The sequence below is a fragment of the Pleurodeles waltl genome, chromosome 12 (assembly GCF_031143425.1).
Source record: "Pleurodeles waltl isolate 20211129_DDA chromosome 12, aPleWal1.hap1.20221129, whole genome shotgun sequence".
Classification (NCBI taxonomy): domain Eukaryota; kingdom Metazoa; phylum Chordata; class Amphibia; order Caudata; family Salamandridae; genus Pleurodeles; species Pleurodeles waltl.
In genome coordinates this window covers 337973906-338001270 of record NC_090451.1, presented here as the reverse complement: position 1 = coordinate 338001270, position 27365 = coordinate 337973906, and the positions used below count along the sequence as shown (strand labels likewise).

The following is a 27365-nucleotide window of genomic DNA, read 5'->3' as shown; positions in this document are numbered from 1 at the left end:
AGCCTTTACCAAATATCACTGAAATGTTGAGCTTGATGGGTGGTGGCAAAATATTTAGTGTATTAGATATGTCTGCAGTATATCATCAGGTTAATTTGCATCCTGAATCATGTCCTTCTTTTGTAACGCCCTTGGAAGCATACCATTATTGTAGAAAGCCTTTTGGATTGGCGTCAGTATCTGCTGTATTCCATTGGATAATGCTGATTATTTTTCATGGTCTGGAGAATGTGTTATGTTTCCAAGATGACACGTGAAGCTCCAGAACCATGCAACAAGGACCAACTAAGATAATTTCTAGGGTTATCAGAGTACTGCTCAAAATTTGTACACAATTTTGCAGATCTTGTAGAACCTATGAGGGTGAAGTTGAAGAAAGGAGCAGTGTTTTAATGGAAAGTTGAATGTGAAATAGCGTTTGCTAAAATTAAGGAGTCAATTTCCAGTGCTCCCACACTGGGGAATTTTGATAATAGAAGAAAAACTATTGTGATGACTGATGTTAGTAGTGTGGGACTGGGTGCAGTATTAATTCAGATGGTGGATGATGAGGAGAGAATCATCAGATTTGCATCCAGACGATTACAGGGAGTTGAACGATCAGATTCTGCCATTGAGAAAGAGGCATTGGCTTGTTGTTGGGGTATAAATCACTATAGGTATTATTTGTGGGGATTACCTTTTGTGCTTCGCACTGACCATAAACAATTGTTGCAGGTTTTCAAATGTGGACGGGGTCTAGAAGGAAGTATGACACCTCGTATTTCTAGATGGTTGATAACTATCATAGATTTCAATTTTGTGGTAGAATTGTAAGAGGTAAAAAGAATGTGGTAGCTGATTGCTTGTCGCGTATGCCCATTGATGAGAATCTGGATGAGATGTGTGAAACAGAAATGGAGACACACTCAGTGGATGGAGAACTGGCTTTGGGACAGGATGAATGGGAAGATGCCATGAGGGATGATGTGGAATGTGATGAATTGAAAAAATGTATAAGCAATTCGGAACAAAATCCAGGTGCATTGCAAGAATGCTTGAAGCAGTATTTAGGGGTGAAGGATGAATTGAGTGTGCAAGGTGAGAAGGTGTTAAGACATGATAGAAATGTTCCTCCTATGAAATTGAGGGTAAGGTTGATAAAAATTGTGCATGAGGGACACCTAGGAAGAAGCTTGACTAAGAGAAGATTGTGGCAGTTCTAGTGGTGGCCTGGGATGGACAAGGAAGTTGAGAAAATTGTGAATGATTGTCAAGCTTGTGGAAACAGTGATAAGCCAAAAGTTGTCAGACAACTGTCTGCAGGATGTGTGCAGTTTCCTGATTGACCATGGGAAAAGCTAGCCTTAGACTTTCTGGGTCCAGTGGATAAACTTGGCAGAAGAAATCGCTTTCTCATAGTCCTTGTGGATTATCATAGTAAGTGGTTTGTGATTAAGAGTGTGGAGCAGATTAGTACTAACAATGTAATAGAATTTCTTAGAGAAGCATTCTTGGAGGAGGGAATATCTAAGGTCTTAGTTACTGATAATGGAGTGCAGTTGGTTTCTGTGTCTATGACAAACTTCCTCACTGGATTGAGAATTAAACATGAGAGTTTGGCACTATTTGGACCGCAAGCTAATGGTTTAGTGGAGAGAGTGAACAGGATTGTTACGGAAAACATTCAACTTTCGCCAATGGATTAAATTGGAAGGAAGAGTTGAACAAAATGTTGTGACCACATAGAGTAACTCCTCACTCAGTGACAGGGGTGTCGCCTTTTATTGCTCTCAAGGGAAGAGAACCAGCAACAAAAGGAGTCTCCCTGGTGGTTGCATGAGAAGAAACAGGTGTGGGTTGATCGTGAAAGCATGAAGGCGAGAGTTTTGGGTTCACAGGAGGGAAACAAATTGTGTTATGATAACAGAAAGAGAGTGAAGAGCATCGGTGTGAAAAGCGGTGATTGGGTGGCGGTGAAAAAATTCGGTATTGTAAAGAAAGGTGAGAGTACGTTTTTTAACCCTAGAAGGTAGTGAAAGTGATGAATTCAGTCATCAAATTGAATGATGGAAAAGAATGGAGTGTAGGAAATTTGTGTAAAATTAAGTGAGATAGGAGTTTGTTGATGTGGTTAAATAATAAGCTTCATGAGATAATTGAGTGTTGTATATAGGTTGTATATAGTTTAGAGTCTTTCGTTTATATTGTTTTATACTTAACTTTTAGTGAGTTAGTAAGTAGGTAGAATTATTGAAATTTCTAAGGGGGAAGATTTGTAGAGATGTGCTTGTAAGAATGGAATGGAATGTGAAGGGAAGGTACATTCTAGTAGGAATAATTGGAAGGTTGGGGTTCAGAGGACTGGAGAGTGTGGAACAAGGAGGAAGCTGGGAGGTATTGATGCTGTACGAGATGGAGCATTTCTGAAATAAAGGATTTCTAAACTCCATCTATCCTGCGTAATTACTACAAGCACCCTGGGCGGTTTTGCAACATCCAACAAATTAGAAATCAATACCATGAAGAGAAAAACCTTGCCTATAGGATACATCTCTAACTCTGTAAATAAAATTAAGTTGGGCGGCATTAGCTTTGAAGAGACTCGCTGCTATAAAAACTTGGGCTTTACTATAGATAACAAGGCTAACCTTGCGCCGCAAAAGCAGTACATCACTCAGAAATGCAAAGTGCTGACATTTGCTTTTTGTGCTCTAGCCAAAAGGTTAAAAGGGCCTTTGTACAAACCTTTACTGGCCGTAATGTCTCTATACAAGAAAGACGCTTCGCTCCTGGATCAACAAAAAAATAAAAAACTACAAACAAGTTTTCAGTCTTCCCCGAACTGCTCCCTTGCCCAAGTTAGGCTTGAATTTGGCCTTAAACAACAACAGCTGGACAGGAAAGTGCATACGATAAAGACCTGGTATAAAATAAGAGGAAACTAGCCCTTTCGTCGCAGCTTTATGGAATTGACTCGGTCAGTATACAACAGGTACTTGCAGTTTTTGCTGCAAGAGCCACAAATGACATACCTATGGGACACCAATATGTCATATCCCCTTCTGTGCCGTGTTAAAAAAGGAAATAGGTCTGCAATCTTTGCTAGATGATAAACGCAAATTTACACGACCCTCGCATGCCTGGCTTCTCATGCATACTTACATTACCCTGGCACTATCGCAATATCTGATCTCAACATTTTCTTTATACGTCAAACGACACCTGCTCGAGATGCGACTAGGATCCCTTCCATCAAGAGCAGATCAACCATTGTGGAAGAATGGGGGAGAGATGTCATGCAGGCTATGCAACGCTGGCAGGGAAGAAATGGTCATCTGATCTGTATCTACCCAGCCCTAAGAGAAGCACGTTGCCAACTGCTGAAACCAGTTTTGAACACAAATAGGATACGCTCTTGTCAGCCAGCAGTAAAGAAAATGTTTGATCCAACTGACCTGTAGATAAACTGTAGACTTATTAAATTTCTGTCTGTACAAACCAAATGCCTAAACGCGCGGCCTGTGACCATTAGTAGATCATAAAGACTTAGTTTATGCCCTTGAAAAAATGCAGAACGAGGCACATTGAAAAGTCTGCGCTTTTTAAGAATTGTTTAGTTGCTCTTATCATTGTTTGGCATACATTCAAGAATTTTATAGTGGATATTGAATTTTAACTGTGTTTAGCTTCATCAAATATTGCTATCCCCCATATGTTGTTAGGCCGGCAACATAAGGGCAGCTTTTAACTGTCTAGCTGTAATAATTATGTAATTAGCTGACTATTTTTTTTGCTAAGATTTTAATTAATCATGCAAATAAATAAATAAAATAAAAAATCCACAGTGGCTTAATAGTTTGACCTTTTATCTCCCTGTGGCAATGTACTTCAAAAATGCTAACAGCAAAGGAAGTGCATATTAGGATAACCATGCATATGTTACTGAATTGCCCAGTCTGAATGAAGGGATGACCCTGTTCCTAATCTCACTTTATGGAGTAAACCATCTCAAAGTACCACCATGAGCTCTTTTTAGACGATTTAGGAATCGGGAATTTGGGAATCGCAAACAGTGTAAAGTACACTGTTGTACATCCGGTTTTGCGACTCGCACATTGTGAGTCGCAAAACAGGATCTTTGTACATGTGGCCCTAATTTCATTACTTCAGATATTCACCTGGAGAAATGAAAGAAAAATATTTTTATAGTTATTTTCAACATAGCTTAAAAAAATAATTTAATTGTGAAAGTAGATTTCAAAAGAAAACTAAATTTATAAACGTGTACTTTGTGCTGCCTCAGTGAAAACTGATTTAAAACCAGTTTACCACTCTCCAGAGGCTCAATATACATTTCAGCCTGACAGTTAATAAACTTACTCCCAGAGGCAAGGGCTTGGCCACTGTACCGAGGTAGGCAATACATTTCAACAACCAATCACTTAGCCGGGATTAGCCATGTGAGAGGAAGACAGCAACATCTACCAAAACAAAGAACACCTTTTACACTTCCTGCTTTAACCTTTTTAACTTGGAGATGCCAAATGGAGCTAGAAAGATCTGTGTGCCTTTATTCCTGGGGTACAACTAAATCTTCTGGCTCCAACCCCAGCAGTAAAGAGAATTGGTATTTGATGCTGACATGCTCATCTAAATAGGATAGTGACTAAGGAAGAACTATAGACCCTTCAGATGGGAAAGGGATTAATCCATTTGGATTTAGAGGTTGTGGGAGTGTTTACTGTAAAGCTACGAGGAAGTGCCCCACAAAGAGTGGGTGTAGCCGAGACAGTAGACAGGATTAGTTATAAGACACAATTCATTCACTGGCAAGAGCACAGGATAATACTGGTACCTCACCTCCACCTACTTAGATCACTTCCGGACCTGGGAGGACCACATTTGAAGGAAAAAGACTCTTTGAAGGAATAGACTGAGGGGCTTCTGACAGCTGCTGGCAACCACGGACTGGAACTGTCCTCCAAGAGTCAGGTGGCTGCTGTCCTGTTTTCTTGCTCGAGGGAAATACAAACCAGGAGGTCACCTGACTCCAAAAGGGCCCAGCTGTCCACAGAGGGCTAGGCCCTGTGGGAGCCCTGGCTGGAGAGAGACCTGGTAACTAAACGTTTGCCATGAGGACCTGTGGTCTGGAAGTGTGAACAGAAATACCCTTTGCAGCAAGTGCAGATTAGCGAGATGTAGTCATTTTTAACTCTTTCGGCGGACCGCAACAAGGTGCTGAGGCATACCCAAGGTGCTTGCACCATAGGCAGGCATGAAAACCAGGTTTCTCACACTCACAACATTTTGTTGCCTTGAAAAAAGTTTACCACAACTTCACAGTAAAATTATCTCACCTTGTGGAGCCCTGCCTGGTTACAGCATCCAGCAATACTCAGATAAGAAACTGAAGAAAACAAAAATTGAATCTGAAAGTAACCTTAAACTGGAACAAGGCAGCAGATCTATTCCAATTTCAAGGTGCTTATTAAAGCGAGCTCTCTTCCTTCATGATTGTGTGGCATCTGCTTTAAAAAAATGTTAATGCTGATTTTTTTCTGAGATAATGCTGCCCCAGCTCTGCTTGGGATAATGTGGGATGCTTTTAAAGCTGTTATTGGTGGGACTTTGTGGAGTCAGATGCATTTTAAAAATAAGTAAAAAAAGGCAGGATTGGCCAGATTAGAGCAAGAAGTAGGGGATCTGGAGGCTGCCTTGCAGATGCAAAATGTGGTTGTGGATAGAGAGAGGATATTGAAGCAGTTGGAGGAAGCACAGCTAAACTTTAAAATTGAGTTGGGCACAATTGGTAGGGAAAGATGACATGCTGGATATATGAAAAAGTGCGAGTGTAGGGAGTGAGCCGGTGCATTTCTGGCTTGGATAGCGAGGGTTGAGAGGTCCAGGAAAGTTAATAAGCCACAGGAAGATGCCTCAAATAAGGTTGAGGACATGGATGGTCTCTCTATTTTCTACATTGTCCACTGAAGAGTTGTTTCCAGACTTGGATAGACTTGGGGAATGGTTAAGGCATTTGATTCTACCTGGGCTCACGTTCAAGGGTAAAGAGTGCATGGAGGCACAGATTACTCAGGAAGAACTTAGGAAGCATCTGTCATGTATTTAAAATAGAAAGGCAGTGGTCTCTGATTCCATCCCCCTGAAGCTTTACAAGTTTTTAAAGGAAGAGGTTGTGCCACTGTGGGAGGTCCTCTTTCTGTTTGATATATCAGGGTAAGGTGCAAATCCTTGATTCATGGAAGGAAGCCATGATTACATTGATTTTAAAGCCCGCCAAGGACCCCAGGATGGCAGATTGTTATTGACAAATCTCCATATTAAATGCTGATTACAAGGTTTTCGCGAGTATTTTGGCTGGGAGTCTGGCCAAGTTAGCCCCCGCATTGATACCTTTAGATCAGAAGTGCTTTATGCCAAAGTGACAGATCCATGAGCTCACTCAGCAGATGATTGGATCTATTGCCCTGGCCATCGCTCAAGGGACCCCCTTGGCAGTGGTCACAATCGATGCTGCCAGGGTGTTCGATCAAGTGTGTTGGGTCTACCTTTGGGAGGTCTTGGTACTACTGGGTTTTAGTCCCAGTTTTATTCTGACCCTCCAGAGGCTGTATGAGATTTATTTGGCCAGAATGCTGCTCAATGGTTTATTGACCAGGAGTTTCAATATTCGTAGAAATACGAGGCAGGAGTGTCCACTGTCCCCACACCTTTTTGATATTTGCACCAAGCTGTTAGCCCAGTAGCTTAGAAGGGACACCCAGGTAATCCCCTTTCATTCTCCGCACTCTAGCAATAAGATTGTGTTATTTGCGGATGATCTGGTTATTTATATATCAGACCCTGTTCAGACTATTCCCAGAGTGGAAAGGTTGGCAGAAAAATTTGGGGCTTTATCGGAGTATTCAGTTCCAAGTCAGAGGTGATCTGTTGGAATGTAGCAAATTGGACGGGAGGCACAGGCAGAGCTTAAGTATCTGGTATTGTTATTGTTAACCCCCTTGAGGCAATTCCCCAGTATAACCTAGGAATGATGGCAAAGGAGGTGGATTTTTACTCGCTGAGTGGAAGAATCTACCCTTAACAACCTATGGGCAACTGAATCTGATTAAAATGTCGATTCTCCCCAAGCTGACATACCTTTTTAATTGCATTCCACTTACATTCCCAAGGTCAGCTATAGACAGTATTCAGGGTAAAATAACAAGCTTCTTATGGGCTTCAGGTGGGGCAATGCTAGTGTGGAAAAAACTGAGGTATAGGCTAGTAGTGAGGGGGGCCAGGCCTACCAGACCTGAATCTGTACTGCATGGCCTTTCAGTTTAAAAACTGTAGGATGCTTTTGGGCACTCTGCATAGTTCGAGCTGGGGGGGGGGGGAATCTGAGATGGTTAGGGAGTTGGGATCCGCTGGGTTCTTATTTAAGTTTGGCACCCCAAAATCTTTTTAAAAATACATATAAAGACATTAAAGGCCGCATTGAGTTTATGGTTCAGAGTCAGGAAGATTCTAGGTATTGGCTACTATTTAAATTTTGCACCTATCTGGGATTCCCTGGGTACTCCAGAGTTTTTCCAGGATAAGCTGAGCCTTCCATTAAGGAGGGCCAGAATAGCCACATAGGGAGAGTAACAGGGGGCTCTACCCTGGGAATTATTAAAAGTTAGGACTGAGGGATACTTATCAAGGTTTAAATATCTGCAGCTGTCTTCCTGGCTCGCAAGTGTCACCCAGGAGATGGGGGATGCTTGGGAGGATAAGTCACTGTTAGAGGATGTAAGACCTAAAAGTAAGGATGTTGCCGTCTGGTACTGGAGGTTTCTGGAGGCTGATGATAGAAAAATGGCTGTGTCGCTGTCAGTATGGGAAGGAATCATATAGGGGACTGACTTAAATTTTATCGGGCAAAAATCTTTGAGTTCTTGTACTCTGTTGTCAAGCCAGCTAATCTGGAGTGAAATAATTTCTTTACAATCAACCGGTTATATTGGACCTCCTCAAAAGATTGCCAAGTTTGTACAGGATCTGACTCCTTGATGTAGAAGGTGTGGTCTTTTAAAAGCTAATGATGAACTCCTATTCTTCACTTGTCCCAGTATCAGAGGTTGTTTGGAGGATGTGGAGAACATTGTAAAGGGCATTCTGGGGGTCAATGTAAAACTAAGCCTTGAGCTGGTTCTGATGGGGTGGATATGGTTTCACATAACTTTCTGAGTAGAGCGCAGAGGGGCCTGGTGTTTTATCTTGTACTTCTAGCCAGGAGAGAGATATGTAAGCGCTGGATGAATCCACCCCCGAAACCCCCTGCAATTACCTGGCTCAAAGCAGTACGCTGGACTTGTCGTTTGGACACTGAGGATAAGCCTGGTGGATGAATAGGATATGGGCCTATTTTTCTCTGGTGGAGTGTTGTGTTGGTACCAGCAGAATGAGTGGTCCTTTGATCACACAAGGTGCCACTACGTGTGACCGGCCATCTGGCTCAGAGTGTGCATAGAGGGCCAATGCAAATGTGCGGGGTGAGGGTCAGACGATATTTGTGTGACAGGCTGAGTTTCCAGAAGATATGGTGCTATAAGGACAATACAAATATCTAAAAAAAAAGAAAAATGAAGGCAGCAGATCCATCCCAGTGGCATTTTGACCTTGGCAGACACAAAATCCAACTTTCTCCTGCTCTGAGCTTTTGGCATCAAAGTCAGTGGATTCAGTGGGAATTCAACAATAACATATCTTCCTTTGATGGGCATGTGCAGGTTTTAGCCATGGATCTTGCCGGAATGAAGGATTTAAATAACCAACAACTAGACGATGTAAAAACTCTGACTGATCTGCTTGGCTTACCCAATGTCTGCTGCATTACTTTTGGGCTGAAATTGGACCAAAGATCCCAGTTAAATATGAACTGTTACTTTATATTTGTGTTTTTCTTTTTCTAGGTGTTTTTGTTCCTTAAAATGCCATATCTCCAGTTCTTCTTATCCAGTTTTAATCACTTTGGTGTCTTAGTTTTTTTGTAAATTGGGTTGTTTACTTTATAAAATGATTTTCTTGACATTAGAATTGTTGGCTTTGCTTAGACAGTCCTCTGAGTACTTGCCTGCTGCTTGTGCCTCAGCTACAAGGGGTTGAGTAGAGTTTCACTGAGACTTGTGTTGAACCCTGACCAGGGTGTTTTACATAGGAGGGTTTCCACTCTTCTATGCAGCGGTAAACTGGTTTTCGGTTACATAGACATCTCTATTTTGCCCCCATAAATGGTCACTTTCAATGGAAGGGGGGCATTGCAAAAGTGACCTCTCAAGATTGACCAAAGTAGTCTCATATTGAGAGCATGGCCATAGTGGCCAAGATGGAGGATATCTTTCCATGAGTTTCCTTCTCCCAGGATCAAGCATCTGCATCCATCCTGTTGCTGGTGTGCTGCAGAGGCTGGAAAGAGCAGACCCACTTTCCAAATGCCATCCCTATAACTGCCACAGGCCATATTTCAGACAGAAAGGGTGCTGTTAGAGATAAATATGATGTTAACGTACACCATGATGTGTGCGCATAGCAAAAAACATGCATTCATATTGCTGATTCCACCCAATGTGATCTCCTCATCAACCCCAAGTCAGAAATACAAGGTCAGGCAAGCCCTGCTACTTAGGCCTGAAACTACTGATTGACAGATCACAGGTGGAGTGATACATAGTACATAGGCAAACACTCAAACAGGAAAAACCCAGATCGATTCTTCAGATAGGCAGAAACAGCACAATAGGTGTAGGAGATTGGCCCCAATAAAACACGTTTGGCTGGAGTTAGCATAAAGTTAGATGTCACATGAAGTTAGGAACACTCAGAACACAACACACACACAAAATGCAGTGATCACACACTTCCCATGCCGGATATCTGGACATATTACCTTCTGGCTCTCATTTTGCCCTTCCAAGGTTGAGACCCACTGAGCACTTTATCAGATGATCAGATTTATGTCTACATGACTAGGCACAGATTCCTTTTTGTAAAGAATGTATAGAATTGTTCTATAACCCTTTAAGAATTGTTTATAAGGACGCTCAGAACTCTGTAACTTTGAGAGATAGTCATCAGACCTTAATTCTCTATTGCGCTCTCCCGGCCAATGTGTTCATTCGAACGAACTGTTCCCGTTTTTCCAAACGCCTCTTGTCTTAATTTCTTTAAGGTAAATATGCATTAGAGCAACAAGGGTCAGCCCCATCTCAATGTGGCCAAGGAAGGGCAGGTGATTAAATCCATCATGTCGGTCTCATAGTTCTCGGCTACAAAGGCAGGCCCAACCTGGAGGAGGGCTGGGATGAGAGCAGTAGACACTGCTTGCCGGTCGTGATCTGGACAAGGCACCTTTATGACCCCAATCCTCTCAATCGCAGCCGCTAGGCAACACCAGAAAAGGCCCAGAGTCCCGAAGCCAGAGATTAGTGAAGGTAGACTCCCCTCCATAGAGAGAATACAGGTGAGTGGCTGCCTCAGAATGCTAAGCACTGTAGGCCCTTGGAGATGCAGCAAGTGACAGGGAGGCACCCTGAGGGGAAGGTTAACCCTGATCACCAGAGACTGAAATACCTGAACAAGGGAGGGCCCTGGAGAGACATTGTGGTAAAAGGTGGGTCTCGGGCCTGATTGCTCATGCAGCACTAAACCTTGCAGGTCACTTCCCACACCTTGGAAGATGAGGTGGGCCCAGAGGCAGTCCTTGGAGCAGTGAACAGCCGGGGGAGGACACCCCTAACCTCTATGGATATCTTGACATGTAGGAAAGGGAAAGGGAAATATCAATGGGAGAGCCGGCAGGGGTGGCCAAAAATGCAGAATGTGAGTGGGACATGGAATGCCTCAATTACGTAATCAAGTAGGAAACCCCTGGACACTGTGGGAGACATACTTAGCAAGCAAGCTCACAGAATTGGGGAGAGTGAGCCTTGCAAACGTAAACCCATAGCAGTACAGATTACAGGGTACGTCCCTGGCCTACATAACCCACCATGGAAAGAGAGGGTCCAGCTCCCAAACAGACTCGAACCAAAATTGATAGATTCACTGTCTAACCGCTAGTAGCAGGCAGACCTAGAAGAAATGATGATGCTGAGGCACAACGCACAGGACCCCTGTATATGACTGAAATCTTGTATACTATACAAGCTTCATGCTCATGTTTGGAGACCAAAATGAGAGCTGTGGGGATTGATGTGGCCCTCCTACAGCAAGTTTGGCAGAACACTGTTGACAAAGTATTCAGGTGGATGGGCACATTTCTGGTCTGGAAGACTCTGTAATGACTTTGAAAGCCAAACAGGCCCATCTGACCTCTGCCTGTCTTATCCTAGAAGACCACGCCGAAGATGCAGAAAACTGTGTGCAGGAGCAATCTTTAATTTATCCGTTTCCCAGCAGGAGTAGGGGGGGTAATACATGAAATGTTTCTGGAAAACTGGATTCTGCTATTGGTTCTGAAAGAGAAGCCTTCTGTCAGATTTGTTACTGTACAGGCACTGGTGATTGGCTGCAAACCCCCCCCAACTTGTGATAGTAAAACTGCTGAACTATCGAGATAGAGACACAATATTGAAGTTGGTGAGAGATAGCACCGAAGTGGGCTTTCAATCTTCTAATATTATTGTCTTCCCGGACAATACTTGCAGAGTCCAACAACAATGTAAAGTGTTTGAGGCCTTTAAACAGAAGCTGAAGGCTCCAAAGATACAATATATGCTCCTATTACAGGCTAGGCTGTTGAACATTCACAAGGCCAAATCCTACTTCTTTGATACACCTGAAGCAGCATGGTAATGGACAATGGAACAACAGGTGTTGCCAAGCCACACGCTCCCCACTTGGAAGGGACAGACCACTGGACAGGGTGAAAAGCCCGAAAAGCTCCCTCGTAGGTGCAACAGAGTTTGACGCTGGAAATGTGGATGCTCTTGACAGCCTTCTGCCTCATAAGACATGGAACATCCGTGCCCAAAACATGGAGTAGAACAGCATAATTCGACCAGCGCCATGGGTGGGGGCAGCAGACCCGGAGAGCCACATCATCTGAACTTGGACCTGAGTCTAGATAAAAGATTGAGGCCCTGTGGAGCTCGATTAGACCCTTCAGTCCACAGACTAAACCCTTGATCTTGATTTGCCAGCAACACCAGATTCTACTGAGGAAGTGTATGAGAGGGGAAGGGGTCAGTGGGCATTTGGTACCCTCAGTGGTAATACTTGTTGGGTGTTAATGTTTGGAGCAACAGATGCTTCTAGGGAGGAAGTGTGGGGTGGAGCAGTTGGGGAGATTTCTATGGGATAGTTGCAGCCCTGTTGTCCATGGTTGACAGCACAGCACATCCAGGACTAGAGGTTCAGTCTAGCGCAGTCCCATTGGCTGCCCAGAAGGGACAGCATACTACGGTGGGACGGACATGACAGAGAGAGGGTCGGGATCCCAACAAAAGGACCCGGTCTACAGGGCACACAAAAATCCCAATTCAATGCCTGGTCTCAAGAGCATGACGTGAAACATTAATAGGCTGCTTGGCTGCATCAAATGTGAGGATGTCCTGGGCCTAGTTAAAACCTGTTGAGCCTGTATGTTCCTCCAAATCTAGTGGAAAAGACACTGAACAAGCTCAAATGCATACTGATAAAGCTTCTGAATGGGTACATAATTGTGGGAGGGGAGTTTAATGTGGTAATGGCACCACATAAAGACTACTGAAAAGCTCCACTGAGAGAGATGGTGACTCTGTCCTAATTCGTGACCTTGGCCCAAGAGCCGGGACCCTGCGATGCTTGGCGCACCTGGAACTATCAAGAGACAGCTTACACACACACCTAAGCAGCTCACAAATCATGGTCATGTTTAAATCTCCACTTCTTGCTGGTCGCAGACCTTCTTTGACAAGTGCTTGCATACTGCCAAGGGGGATGTCAGATCACTCGCACCAGGTGGTAAGGATGGGAGGCTCCAATCCTGAACATAGGCCAATCTGGAGGACCAGCGTGTGGCACCTTGCTAATGAAGAGGTGGTTCACCACCTGTCTTATGAATTGGATAGCTTCATGAAGCTGAACAAGGAAATAGTGAGGTCTCCTGGCATCCAGTGGGGGTCTGGGAAGGCACTCATGGTGGGGGGGTCAGCACAGGCTCACTTCAGGGCACAGGATCAACAGGTTGCTCAGCAAATTGAAGACCTCGAAGCTTATATAATCAAACTAGAATGGGTAGGTGTTATAGAGGAGAAGGATGGTGCAAATTTGCGCTCAAAAGGTAGGCTCAGAAGCAGCTTTGCCGGAGACACATCGGTGCTGGATCGAAATGCAGATTAAGGTCTATGAGTGGGGAATTAAGGCCAGTAAACTGCTATGCCTTTTTATCACACATGATACAGTGGAAAGGGTAAAACAGAGTGTGACGAACCCAGCATCTGGTAAGGCAGAAGGGGCTCTAAAGATCACAATGGTTTTTTCAGACTATTACAGTCCCTTATAATCGAGGCAGGAGTATCCTTGTACGGAATCACTAAGTCCCTTAACTGTAGACCTACTTCTGCTGGTTCTGTCAGCGACAGATCGGAGGGAGCTAGATCAACTCTTTGCACTAGAGGATCTTGGTTCTGTACTAAGAGATGCATACTAGCAAGACTCTGGGTCAAAATGGCCTTCCTATTGAATTTGATCAGAAATTTAGGGGATCCTTCGTGCTGCTGTACATGTTTAACTAGGCCATAGCTAAAGGCTGCTTGTCTGCCGGCTTAGACCTTACAACCATAGTTGTGCTTCATATGGAAGGGAGAAACATGAATCAATGTGCCTAGTACCACCCAATTCCACAGATCAATAATGAACTTAAGCTGTACACTAAAGTGTTGGCAAACAAGCTACTCTGGGTCAAACGAACCCTTATACATGCGGCCCAATGTGACTTTTTACCCTAAAGCAGCACTCAAACTGTATTCAAAGGGCACAGGTGGTGGGAGAGCACAAGATATTGGTAACTGACTTGAATAAGCATTTGACACTTCATATTGGGCCTGCCTATGGGAGGTACTGACCCCAATGGCATTTGGGTCCAAATTCATAGTGTATGTGAGGTTCATATACCAAAACCCCAAGGCACAAGTGTTGACCTACAATGCTTTATCATACACAGTGCCTGTAGGAGAGGGCACCTGGCAGGGCTGTCCTCTGTCTATTCTGTTATTCATCTTGGGGATGGAGCCCCTTGCAGTGTGGGTCAGATGTGATGCGCAAGTGAAGGGTTTTCTTTCGAAAGAGAGTGGAAGCCCACATAGTATTATATGCGGATGATGTGTTGCTGTTAGGGTCTTGCCCAGAATCCATGGGCCAAGGTTTAGTCCAAATGTTAGACTTCAGGTCTACAGGTGAAGTGGGCCTAATCCTTGCTGGTGCCTCTAATGGACACCCTAAACAACACAAACTGGCAGTCCCGAATTGCAATCTGTAGACTGAGTTTCAAATACATAGGTGTACACATTGCATTATTAGCAGTCTTTGAACTTGGCCCCGCTAGTGGCCAGAATGCAGACAGACCTGGGGAAATGGGTGTGGCTTCCCCTCAATATCCTTGGCAGATTGGCATTGTTTAGAATTCTAGTGCTGCCACTCTTCCTATACGTCCTTCAGAACTATGGCCACCTGGAATGGTTTCAGGGACTCCAGGCCACAAAACACATTTATCTGTGAGTCAAACACCTAAGGCATAGCATTTAGGAAATGTACCCAATCTACAATTGATAGGTGGATTACGGCAGAAGATGTGCAGTTCTACTATTGGGCCAAAAAACTCTTTGTGCTAAATGACTGGCTTAAGGGAGACCCAGTGTTCTAGACAGAAGTAACACTTATAGGCATTTAAAACATTATGGAATGCTCTGTGGCACACCAATCCCTGTACTCTCCCAGAGTTAACAAGAGGGATATTTCAGGGGTGGAGATTAGCTTTGCGATGGACTGGATGGGATGGAAAGCTCACATTACAAACCCTAATAAGGACAGGGAGGTGGCTGGGCCAGATTACACAACTCGAGGGTTTTAGTAATTGCAGCCTCATTGGCATCTCTCAGTTGGGGGACATCTGGTGAGGGGCCTACATAAAAACCTTTCAGGACTTAAAAACAGAATGCAATCTAAATTACTCTAAATTCTGCAAATACGTTTGACTCTGATGAGCCTTAACAGCTTATGGAGACTCTTTTGGAAAGCCCCTCAAATTTAATGGATTAACGGCCCAGTAGCTGCAGGGATCAATAGCAAAGGAAGGTATCTACTGGGAGTACATGTCACTGGTCATTAACCCACCCAACTTGTTCACCCCAATAAGGGCTAAATAGGAAGGCTGGACAGGCCCACTAAAAGACAGTGATGGTGGGAATCACTTATGGTGCCGAAGGGAATTGGGGATCTCCTCCAGGCTACATCTGATCCAACTGAATTATTTGCACACTAACTACCTAACACACTGATGTTATAAAGGGCCCAAAAGTATACCTGCACTAATGCCCCTTCTGGTAAGAAGATGATGCAGATTTCCTTAATGTAGTGTGTACCTGCCCCACTATATCCAGCTACTGAAGGGCCATTTTTTGTATAGTGACATAGGTCTTTAAGACGCCCAAAGGACCTAACATTCTGCATGGTGCCGTTGGGACTCATGCAAGACTTGGGGGGGGGGATCGAGGGGAGAGGTTGCTGGTGGGTGTGGGAGAATTGGTTGCAAAAGAGACATTGCTCATCTATGGAGCTCCGCAACCCCACCCACGGCGACAGCGTGGTGCAGGGGGGGTAGACTGTTGTTCCAAAATAAGCTATTCCATCTGTGTGGCAGGAGAATGCTCACTCAACCATCACAAGATCTGGAACAAATGATGGGCTTTCTATGGGCTGAAATAAACTATTTGAAAGGGCTAACCATGGTTCACTGTTATATGCAATACCTGAATGTGAGACTTGTGCATGCTAATGTTTTCTTTTTTTCTTAAAATCCATAAAATGTGGTGTATTTAAAAAGTGGTAGGTTATTAGAAGAGACTAAAGAATCCCAAAAACTTCATATTTAAAACCCTGGTGATATTGCCCTGCACCTGCCTAATGGTAATGTATGCAATCAATTTCTTTTTTACCTTTGTTGAACTTTCAATCTACATTTTTTCTCAAGTATGTATGGTTTGATGACTTAGAACCTTCATCTTAAACAGCCATATTTATAACAAAAACTATGCTATTAACAAGGTGTTGTGTCCTAATTTCTTTTTTTTAAATATCACTGAGTAGGAGAAATGCTGACAGCCAAAAAATGTAACATTGCTAAATACTTTCCCTCTGAACATTGTTATCCTTCTGTGTTTTTAGGATTGTATATCCAGCAATCAGGATGGAAGGCTGAAACAACAATCCACTGAAGCATTATCAAAAAGAAATCATCTTGCTTCATCAGACCTCGCCCAGCAGTTCCCTGGCAGCTATCAAGGCTCAAGCAAGAGGGAGAATAATGTTAAATATTTGATGAGGGACAATGAGAACAGAGGTATCAGAAAGAAACCTGTTAGATTCCATAAGCGAAGAAGATATCTCATGAAGAAGAGTCCCATACTACTTGCCTCTAATAGCTCCACTATCACCCGCTCCAAACTCAAGTCTGAGGACCAGAACAGTAACTGGAAAAGGCTCTATGATATTCAGCGGCAGAGGAAGGCATTAATGCAAGACGTGTGTGCAAAGTACAAAAGCAACAGCAGAAGAATTATCACTCCATATCACGTTTCAAGAATTTTTGTTGAAGATAAATACAGAATCCTCTATTGTGAAGTCCCTAAAGTTGGCTGCTCTAATTGGAAACGTGTTTTAATGGTTCTGAATGGGTTAGCTTCCTCCACTAAGGATATACAGCACAATACAGTTCATTACGGAAATTACTTAAAGAGACTGGACAGCTTTGATCGCAAAGGTATCTATCACCGGCTCAATACTTACACTAAAATGCTTTTTGTGAGGGAGCCCTTCCAGAGGCTGGTTTCTGCTTTTAGGGATAAGTTTGAGCATGCAAACAATTACTATCACCCTGTATTTGGAAAAGCTATAATATCCAGATATCGTCGAAATGCCACAGTAGAGGCATTAAGGACGGGGTCTGGAGTGCAATTTAAAGAATTCATGCAGTACCTGCTGGACGTTCATCGGCCAGTGGGTATGGACATCCACTGGGACCATGTGAGCAGACTTTGCAGCCCCTGCTTAATCGACTATGACTTCATTGGCAAATTTGAAAGCATGGAGGAAGATGCCAACTTTCTCCTGCATTTAATTGGAGCTCCTCAAAACTTGACCTTCCCCCGCTTCAAGGACAGGCATTCTAATGAAGTGCGGACAACAACTAAAATTACCCAGCAATATTTTTCACAGCTGTCCCCCTCAGAAAGGCAGCGTGCCTATGATTTTTACTACATGGATTATCTTATGTTCAATTATTCAAAACCTTTTGAAGATTTGTACTAATGTGTTAAAAATAGTTCTTGTCCCCTTCCTTTTTATAAACCTCAGTTTTCTGAAAGCCCATGGCAGTCTAGCACTTCCTCACAAATCCCAAAAATATCTACATTTTTTTAAACTGTGCAATATTTTTATTCTTAAAAGTGGCTCGTTTATTGTTTATCGGAAAAATAGATAAAAGACATGTGGATTATTCAAGAGTGCCTCGTCTACTGAACGAAGATTTCTCCAGAGGCGGCTTTGGCAAATACAAAGAAATACTGTCGACATTTCTCAGAAATTTGAGAACTTGTCAGGTTTTAATGCTAGTTTGAGGATTATTGAATGTTAAGTAAGAGATAATATGAAATGCACTCAGATGACACACAGTGTGTTTTATTTTGAAATTTGTGTGGAAGTATTTGCACGTATAATTCCGATCTGTTTCAAAACGGAGATGTTTCTATGAGTTCCACATGTACAGTGTGTACCTTTTCCATGGCTTAAAGAGTACATATGTTTTTTCACACTTGGTTTAGTTCTAGACACTAGACACAGTAGCTGAGATTTAGGGTGCTAAGTTTAGAGGCCCTCATTCCTAGTGTACACGATCCAATACAAATTAGCAATTCATTGTTTAAAGGACTTTCAAAAGCAGGCGGCATCATTCAAATATTTTGTGTAATTACTTTGTTGAGTCAGAACGAAAAAAATATATAATTCTGGCAATAACAGCATGATAATTTTCTATCTTGATGCTCCGTACTGGAGTTTGAAGGTTAGAGTACACAGTTCCTCTTCAATATTGCATTAAAGAGTGACCCATGTACAGTAGACCAAGGTAATATGAGATACTGTCCGAAACAGTTATGGCTGTCATTAGCATCCCTCAGACATGTACGACCCTACGCATTAGCAGGCCCAGTGCATAAGCATGCAGGATCAGTTTCATTACAATATGCAGGTTTGCATATTTTTTTTGTGAATTTCAATTTGGAAAGAAATACCTAATTTTTCTAGTGACTGCATGGAACTTCATAGTAGCAGCATACTGTGCAAGGTGACAGCCACATCAAAGAATGCTCAGGCAAGAAATTGGCACCTAACAAAATCATTAATATTTATTTTCATTGCCGATGTGCTTCCTCTTGCAAAAAATAAGTAGTTCCAGGTACAAGTTTAGGGAAAAAAACGGACCATGATGCAAAGTGGCTAGTTATTGTGGGGCCAACTTTAAAACAAATCCCTTTACTCCAAAGATTAGATTGACAGCTGTCTGGTGGATAAAGGCTCATGAAATGTTTGGCTTATTTATAACCATTCTTATGTTTTAATTGCTCTTTGTCTTATATCCATGACTTTTTCTCACTTTTTGCAGTCTTGGGATTCACTTTCATAATTATGGTGTCATAATCATGCTGTGGTGGAACATAGGCCACTTAGGTCGGAAAAGGAAAGGTGTAAAACATTAGAAATAAATAGAAGGCATCCTTGTTGCTAAGTGCACTCATGGGGCCATCGCTTGGTCAGGCAACAGATGCTGAAATGATGGAGATTATTTGGCACAAGACACAATTGTCCTGTTTCTCTTTCATTTATTCCTTCAAAAAATCTAATCATAATAGTTAACATTACTGAAAAACGTACTGTGGTGGCAGAGTTGCTGAGCACGAAGATTGATCAATTTCTGAAGTGGCACAGGAGTATTCCTTTCTCTCATCCTCTGAGAGAATGTGTACCTGTGGACTGCAAGTGCCAACCATTAGGACACAATATTTGCCCTCTTTAACACCGACTCTTAAGGTCAATTGACACTTTGGTGGATTGTTGACATCATCCCGATTTAGACTAGGGGCTAGCACAGTTCTGCCACACATTGCGTTCCGCCAACTTCAAAGCACCTCTTTACTGGGTATAAACATGTTTTAATCCCAAGCTGTACAATGGATTGTGATGTCTACAGACTTTGAAAACTGCAAACGAATAGACCACAACAATTAACTCAAATATTACAGTAGCTGCACAGTATTCCATAATCTGCAGCCAAGTCATAAAAAATAACTGGTTATTCTCAGACAGAAGTCAACCAAATGAAAAGTTACAAACCATTAGATGTGATTCCAAAGAAACGTGGATACCACTTACAATTGTGAATATCTCACAAGAGACCCATAACTGCCAGGGGCAGCCTCATTAAATATATAGAGTAAGATACTAAACATGATGCCACCCAAGCCTGGAGAGAAACAGCTACAAGTCTAATTATCCGTAACTGTACAAACACACACACATGTAAAATCATCTTAACACTCACGCACTTGTGCAGATACCTAAACCCAACTAATGAAACAGTGCCTGTAAAATCTTATTGTAGTTGTATAAAAGACTGCTTTTCACTGAAACCTTTACCAAATACGTCTTTTGAAAAGGTCTATGTGTTTTCTCAATTTCACCATTCAGCAGATCACTGTGTGTGTCGTCCAATGGCCTGAGCTTGAATGTTTTAAATGATTGAAAGGTTCTGCTATAGTGATACCTCGTTTTGGTAGTTGTTCTTTCTATGGATATAGTTGTTTCGTTTTTATTGTGGACGCAGAGGTTGTTATTGGACATTCTACATGTGCCTGACAATTATCTGGTTTTTGAATTGTTTCATGTGCCACTCTTTATCTTTTCTCGGGTTCAACTAAGTCAAAGTATATCACTGCCTTTATTGATTCCTGCTACCTTGTATTTTTAACATGTTTTCTTTCCTCTTAAAAGTATGTAAATACCTTGAAAAAATATTGCTACAGATACTTTTAACATATTGTTTCTAAAATATTTTTGTAAAAAAAGAACTCATTTCAAACCATTTACTGCTATATGAACCTCATAAATCTGCAAAATGTACAGATACATGGTTTTGCATATGCCTATGGCACCGTTTTGTGATGTTTGTGGTACAAATAGTAACTTTGTAACAGGTCACAATACTAAATGACTGAATAGTTTTCTCAATTAGCAGTTTGATCTGGTTCGCGGGTATGACATACGTTTTTGCCTTTCAGATAGGCTGCCCACAGCCTCCAAATAATTAACGTAATGTATAGAGGTCTTTGCTCCCACCATACTGGGGAGATTAATCACCATAGAGTTTAGGTGCACTGAGGAGGAAAGAAAGGTACCACTTTCATTGCAATTTTCCCTGCCGATCCACAGCAGTGGTTTAATGGACTGCTTTGAGCTCATCGGTTCTCCGAATAAAACTATCAAGATATTTCAGTCCATACACAGCAAATGAAGGAACATAGAGACTGGTATTCTATATGCAAAGAGACAACCACCAAGCAAACCGTCTGGGATGAGCTCCGAGCTTCAATGACAATTTACTACTGTGCGAGTTCAGTACTTTACAAACAAACTCATCTAGCAGAGTTATTAGCTTCACTCCCCAAATACCAGTGAGTGTGCTTTTTATTTAACTTAAAAGTACTGAATGATCTCAGAGCTACATTGAATAAGTGTTACTGGGTGAGCTAAGAGTGGCACAGCACATTACTGGAAGGTTGTTGAGTTTGTGTGCAAACAATAAATTATTAGCAAATAATAACAAATCACAGTACAGAATATTTAGAACTTTACTAAGTACTACCATACGAACTGGAGTGTTACAACACAATAATGGATGAGCTCAGAACTCCATTGAGTGAGCATGGCTTGGCGAGTGAAGATTTTTAGAACAAAGTACTGCACATGCAATATTGGAAAACACTTCTGAATTACCCCAGGGCTGCACTGAACAAGCATACTTAGATGAGCTCATACTATGGCTAACAAAATGCTAGGAGTTGTCTTAAAGCATCAAATAATACTACTGGACCAGTCAGGGGCTTCAATGAGCAAACAAAATTAGATGATCTCATGGCTTTGTTATGCAATACTAATGTATGAGCTCAAAGCATCACCAAAGACTTTTCAGTAAGATAGGTGCATCAACAAGGAATCATTGATAGAACAATAAGTATGTAGCAAAACATTAATACACAAGCTTAGAATTTTGACAAACACTACTGGATGAGTTCAGGCATTTTGTACACAAATGCTGCAGCATGAGCTCAATTCTTAACCAAATAAACACAGAGCACCACTAAACAACCAAGTCTTAATGACTGTGAAGTGTCACCAAACACAACTGTACAAGGTAGAACCTCAAAAAAGGAAACACCACTGGAGAAGTTAAGAGCTTCACCAAACAAACCACACTGAGTGTGTTCAGTGCTTCTCCTTGGTGACTTAAGCTGAGCAAACAGTGCAACTTGAGTTCAAAGCTTCACTGAGCAGGCACTTGAGAACGACTGCAGCACTTTACTGAGCGAAAAATAGTATGTCAGTTCAGAGCTTCACTGAGCAGGCACTGCTGAATGTGTACGTAGCTTCACTGAACACACAAATGAATGAGCTCACATCTTCACCAAGAAAATACTACTAGAAGTGCTCTAATATTTATTGAACAAACACAACTGGAAAGGTTGAGAACTTTGCTAAGCTAACACTACTAGGTGAACTTGTACAACAAAGGAAACACAGCAGTCAAACTGGGAAGCACAGAACCCTTGGAAACTACTGAATGCGGGTGTTCTGAATAGTTTTTGTTCATGTTCTAACTAGCATACTTACAAGTTAACCTTAAATGTAGCCTAAGGTAAGGTTTTAGGAGGTACACATTACAGATGTTTTGGCTTCGCTCTTTAGAATGATTGTTGAGTTCACATACTATTAATAGTCCTAACTCGATTGTTCATGCCTGTTGCACTCCATTCTGCTATTGCTGGTGCCGATGTTAAAACATTGGCTTGCCTTCACCCATGTTAGTTAGTATATAAATCACAAATGTCCTGCAACTAGCAGCAATGATGGTCAATGATGGGACCATCATTGCTGTTTAATGTCAAATTTCAACCACAAATCCTCGATAAAACTCTTTCACACACAGTAATGCACCCCTCCTCATTAAGAGTCTTACATTCACTAAAGGATCTGTCCTCACATTACATGTCACTGTTTAGGAACATCGAAAAGCATAATTCTAGAGAAGAATACATAAGACACAATAACAGCATTACATCAGTATTATAGAAAATATTCAGATGGGCCATTAAATCTACCTTTGTTAAATAGTATTAAAGTATACTTATTTATATGATACTTATTAGATATTCATACAGTATTTTGAATTGAGAAGACGTAATGGGATTAAAATATGTATAAACTAATGTGTGTTCATTAAATAACATTGGTGTTTCAAAGAAGTAAAATAGGTTGGTTTTGTTGATTCGAAACATAGATTTATAAAGGCTGGTCCAGTGATTGTTATTTCTTCATATTGTGCAACAGGTTATTTTTTTCTAACTAGCTGTTTTATTTTTTGGATTTTCCAGAGTCTGTCAAATATCTAAAAAGTTTAATTATTACATGTATCCTGTAAAATGCAAAATCCAAATGTGAGATGATTTGTTTCAGAACTAATTATGTTTGCTTTGAAATTAAACATCACATTTCCAAGCAACATCATATTAAGAAATGGACTTACATTTATTTGCTCTGTATATTGTGTACAATTTTCGTACTTACAAAGTGGCATGAGACGTCCTGATGTTCTTGAAAAAAATTTTTTTTTTTTTTTGTGCGATTTCCTGAAGAACGTTTCAGTTTTTTAGACTTTGCTTTCACCATCTGTTTTCAAGAATGGGTTAATCTGCAGGTCTCATTTTCTTTTGAGGTTCAAATAGTTCATTCATTTCCGGGAGGCTTTCTGTCTGCGGTTGGTACGTTTAAAATGTTTTAAATGTTTACGTTGGCTATTAAATACAGTAATTTCTATTAAAGCACATACGGAGCTTCAGGCATCAATATTTGTTGCTACATTCTTGACGGATTATCTTAAACATTCAATCCATCAAAATGAGATTGTCTGTACACAAACACTCATTTTCACAATTTTCTCAAAAAACATCTGTCTGGATTTGTCATTGCTAGAGTACATTAAAATACAGACGTTAACGGGCTGGTGAGCCTATAAGAGAAAACCCTTTTGCAGTCTACTGCATACACATATTTTTTTTGCTTCTATACACTATAAAATCATCCTAATGGAGGGCCCTGGCCGTCTCGTCTCAAGCTGTCTGTTAGAAATGAGGTCTCTGGTTGGCAGTCAGTTTGCAATCTGTTCAAGCAGGGACCCTCACTGTTAGACCTGGCAGCATTTTGGCGTGTCGCCCCTGTCTTTTTTGCCTTCTGACCTCCTCTCTGTTTTGCTGGTTTATTGTCTCTGCGCACTTTACCACTGATGATCAGTGCTAAAGTGCAAGTGCTCCCTATGCAAATTGTATTATTGATTGGTTTATCCATGATTGGCATATTTGATTTACTGGTAAGTCCCTAGTAAAGTGCACTAGAGGTATCCAGGGCCTGTAAATTAAATGCTACTAGTGGGCCTGCAGCACTGATTGTGCCACCCACATAAGTAGCCCTGTAAACATGGCTCAGACCTGCCATGCAGTGTCTGTGTGTGCAGTTGTAAATTGCCACATCGACCTGGCAAGTGTACCCACTTACCAGGCCCAAACCTTCCCTTTTGGTACATATAAGGCACACCCAAGGTAGGCCGTAGGTAGCCCCATGGGCAGGGTGCAGTGTATTTAAAAGGTAGGACATGTACTGGTGTGTTTTTAATATCCTAACAGTGAAATACTGCCAAATTTGGGTTTCTCTGATGCAAGGCCGATCGCCCTCATAGGTTAACATGGGGGCTGCCTTTAAATAACTTTAAAGCGCAGATTAACTTTGAGGGCATATAGAAATATGGAGTTTGGGGTCTTTGAATGCACAAATTAAAAATGTATCTTTTAGTGAAGTTGGTTTTTAGATTGTGAGTTTGAAAATGCCACTTGTAGAAAATAGGCATTTTCTTGCTTTAGCCATTCTGTGTCTCTGTCTGTTTGTGGATTCCCCATCTAGGTTAGTTTGACAGTTGGGCTGTTTACACATCTCCTCTAGACATTGACACAAAGGGAGCTGGGGTGTAGCCTCCATATTTTGATGACCTATTTGAGCTAGAGTGGAGGGAGGAGTGGTCATTTACTCATGAAAGGACTGTGCCTGCCCTCACATAATCCGGTCTCCAACCCCCTGGTGTGTGTCCGGGTCCTGGCCTGGACAAGGAAGGATCTTGAAAACACTTGAGACTTTGCTTTGAAGTTTGTCAACTTCAAAAGCAGGACGGGGTATAAGTATTAGACCCAAAACCCCAGACTTTTATTTTTCTGGATCCAAGAGGAACCTCTGCCCAGGAGAAGAGGTGGAGGAGGAGTACTGTCCCTTTGCTGTGTTGCTTTGCTGGACTGGCTTGCCATTGCTGCTTTTGCTGAAAAGAGTGCAAAGGGTGAACTTTGCTGTGTGCCCTGCTTGAGAAAGTTCTCAGAGGGCTTGGAGGTAGAGCTTGCCTCCTGTTGGAAGTCTCAGGGACACCAAAGTCTTCAGTTTCCTCGACCTGCAGCCCTGGGAACTATGTGTTTTAGTGCTGTTCAAGAGGAGAAACCGCTGTGACGCCGCTCGCCTGCACCGTGACCTGCCGAAACCACACTGCCCTGTTTCGCACAGCGACCCTGGTCTCACCAACGGCGTCATGTGATTACTTCACTGAGCCGCTGCTCGCACCGTGACCTGTGGGCCCCACCCTCTGGCATCACCTTGCTCACACCAGAGCCTGGGCATCCCTGACCATGATGCTACTGCTGACACCGGCACCACTGCCTGCACCGTGGCCTGTGGACATCCCTCGTGAGGTACACAACGCACCGTCCCGCACCGCAGCCCCTGCCCACCAATGCTAGCACCATCCACTTCAGTGTGGTCACCGGGCATCCCTGCCTGTGCCGTGGCCTGTGGACACCGCTCGTGAGGTCACAAAGCACCGTCCTGTCCCGCACCGCTGGCTTGGCCCTACCGATGACAGCGCTTCAGCAACGACGACGCTGCTGCCTGCACCGTGACCCGGTGACACCGCATGTCGCACCTCCCTGCTTCACACCGCAGCCCTGGTCTCACCGACCCTGCTGGGTGCCGTCACTGAGCCTCTGCCTGCACCTTGACCTGTGGGCACCGCACATGGCATCGTCCCACTTCGCACTGCAGCCCGTACACCATCCACGCCAGCTCTGTTGACTTCATCAGCCCAGAGTTCGATCTGCAACGCGATTGACTTCAAGGGCCAGACGATGCCCGCACCTACTCCGGGTAAAGGATTTACACTCCTCAGACAAACCCTGCTCACCCCTTGGTAGCTTTGCACAAGCAGTCATGCTTAGCTCAGAGGCAGTGTGTAAAATATTTGTACCAATACGCACAGTAACACAGTGAAAACACCACAAAAGCACTCAATGCTGGTTTAGAAAAATAGCCAATATTTATCTAAATCAAACAAGACCGAAATTACAAAATTCCAACATACACAAGCCAAGATTTTAATTTTTTTAATTAAAAAGTCTTAATCCATAGAAATCAATGGATGCGTTGTTTTTACACAAAGTACCTGGTGTGCCTCAAAAATAAAGCCGCACCGGCGAGCATGCATCAAAAAAGTAAGCGATGCATCAATTCCTGACTCGCAAGTGAGGCCGTGCACCGATTCTTCTCCTGTCGGGTAGGCAATGCTTTGTTTTCTCTCTTCGGCAGAAGAGAGATGCATCGATTTCCGGATGGACAACGTCGATTCCATGCAGGTGCAGGTTAACTGTGGTTTTGACGCCCAATGATTATGCATGCAAAATCCTGAAGCACGATGGCAAAGAGCCATGCTGAGTGGGTGATGCGTCAATTTCAGTAGCCGCAAGCCGGTGTTGCATCGATTTTACAGCCGCGATGCAGGTGAGGCATCGATTTTTCAGGAGCGAGGCAGGTGCTGTGTCAATTTTTATCCAGCTCGGCTCCAGTGAGTGAATTTCAGCCATGGTTCCACCAGCTTCTCCTTTCAAGGGCCCAGGGACTGGATAGGGCACCACTTGGCACGGTAGGAGTCTCAGCAAGAGCATCCAGGTGCTGGCAGAGGAAGAAGTCTTTGGTGGCCCGAGACTTCAGATCAGGGGACAAGTTCAGTCCAAGCCCTTGGAGACACTTCACAAGCAGGAAAACACAGCAAAGTCCAGTCTTTGTTCTATCTAAAGTAGAAGCCGGAACTGCAGGCCAACTCCGCAAAGCACATTCACAGGCAAAGGGGCAATACTCCTCCTCCAGCTCTTATCCTTGGCAGATGTTCCCCTTGATACAGAAGTAATCTAAAAGTCTGGGGTTTTGGGTCCACTACGTATACCCATTTCTGCCTTTGAAGTAGGGAAACTTCAAAGGAAAGTCTCTGTTTTTGACAAGATCTTGCCTTGCCCAGGCCTGGCCCCAGACACACACCAGTGGTTGAAGACTGCATTGAGTGAATAAATGCACATCCCTTTCAGGCATACGTGTCAGCTCCACCCTCCCCACTCTAGCCAAGGAGACTCATCAGGGTATACAGGACACTCCTCAGCTCCCTTTGTGTCACTGTCTAGAGGGAATTCACAAACAGCTTAATTGTCAGTCTGACCCAGACATGGATTCCACAGGCAGGCAGAGGCACAGAATGGTTACGCAAGAAAATGCCACCTTTCTGAGAGTGGCATTTTCAAACTGACAATCTAAAAACCAACTTTACCAAAATATGTATTTTTAAGTTGTAAGTGCAGAGACCCAAAACTCAATGGGAAACTGCACTTAAAATGTATTTAAAAGTCCCCATGTTAACCTATGGGAGAGCTAGGCCTTGCAATAGTGAAAAATGAATTTGGCAG

General features: G+C 42.7%; 1 protein-coding gene across 1 annotated transcript in view; it reads left to right on the top strand.

Moving 5' to 3' along the window:
- Positions 1-23058, top strand: part of CHST8 (carbohydrate sulfotransferase 8) — a 1378704-nt gene extending 1355646 nt beyond the window's left edge. The window contains exon 5 of the mRNA XM_069216491.1: positions 16390-23058. Within this exon, the coding sequence (XP_069072592.1) occupies positions 16390-17532 (1143 nt within the window). The 3' untranslated portion in view covers positions 17533-23058. The remainder of the gene's footprint in view (positions 1-16389) is intronic.
- Positions 23059-27365: the final 4307 nt, after the last annotated feature.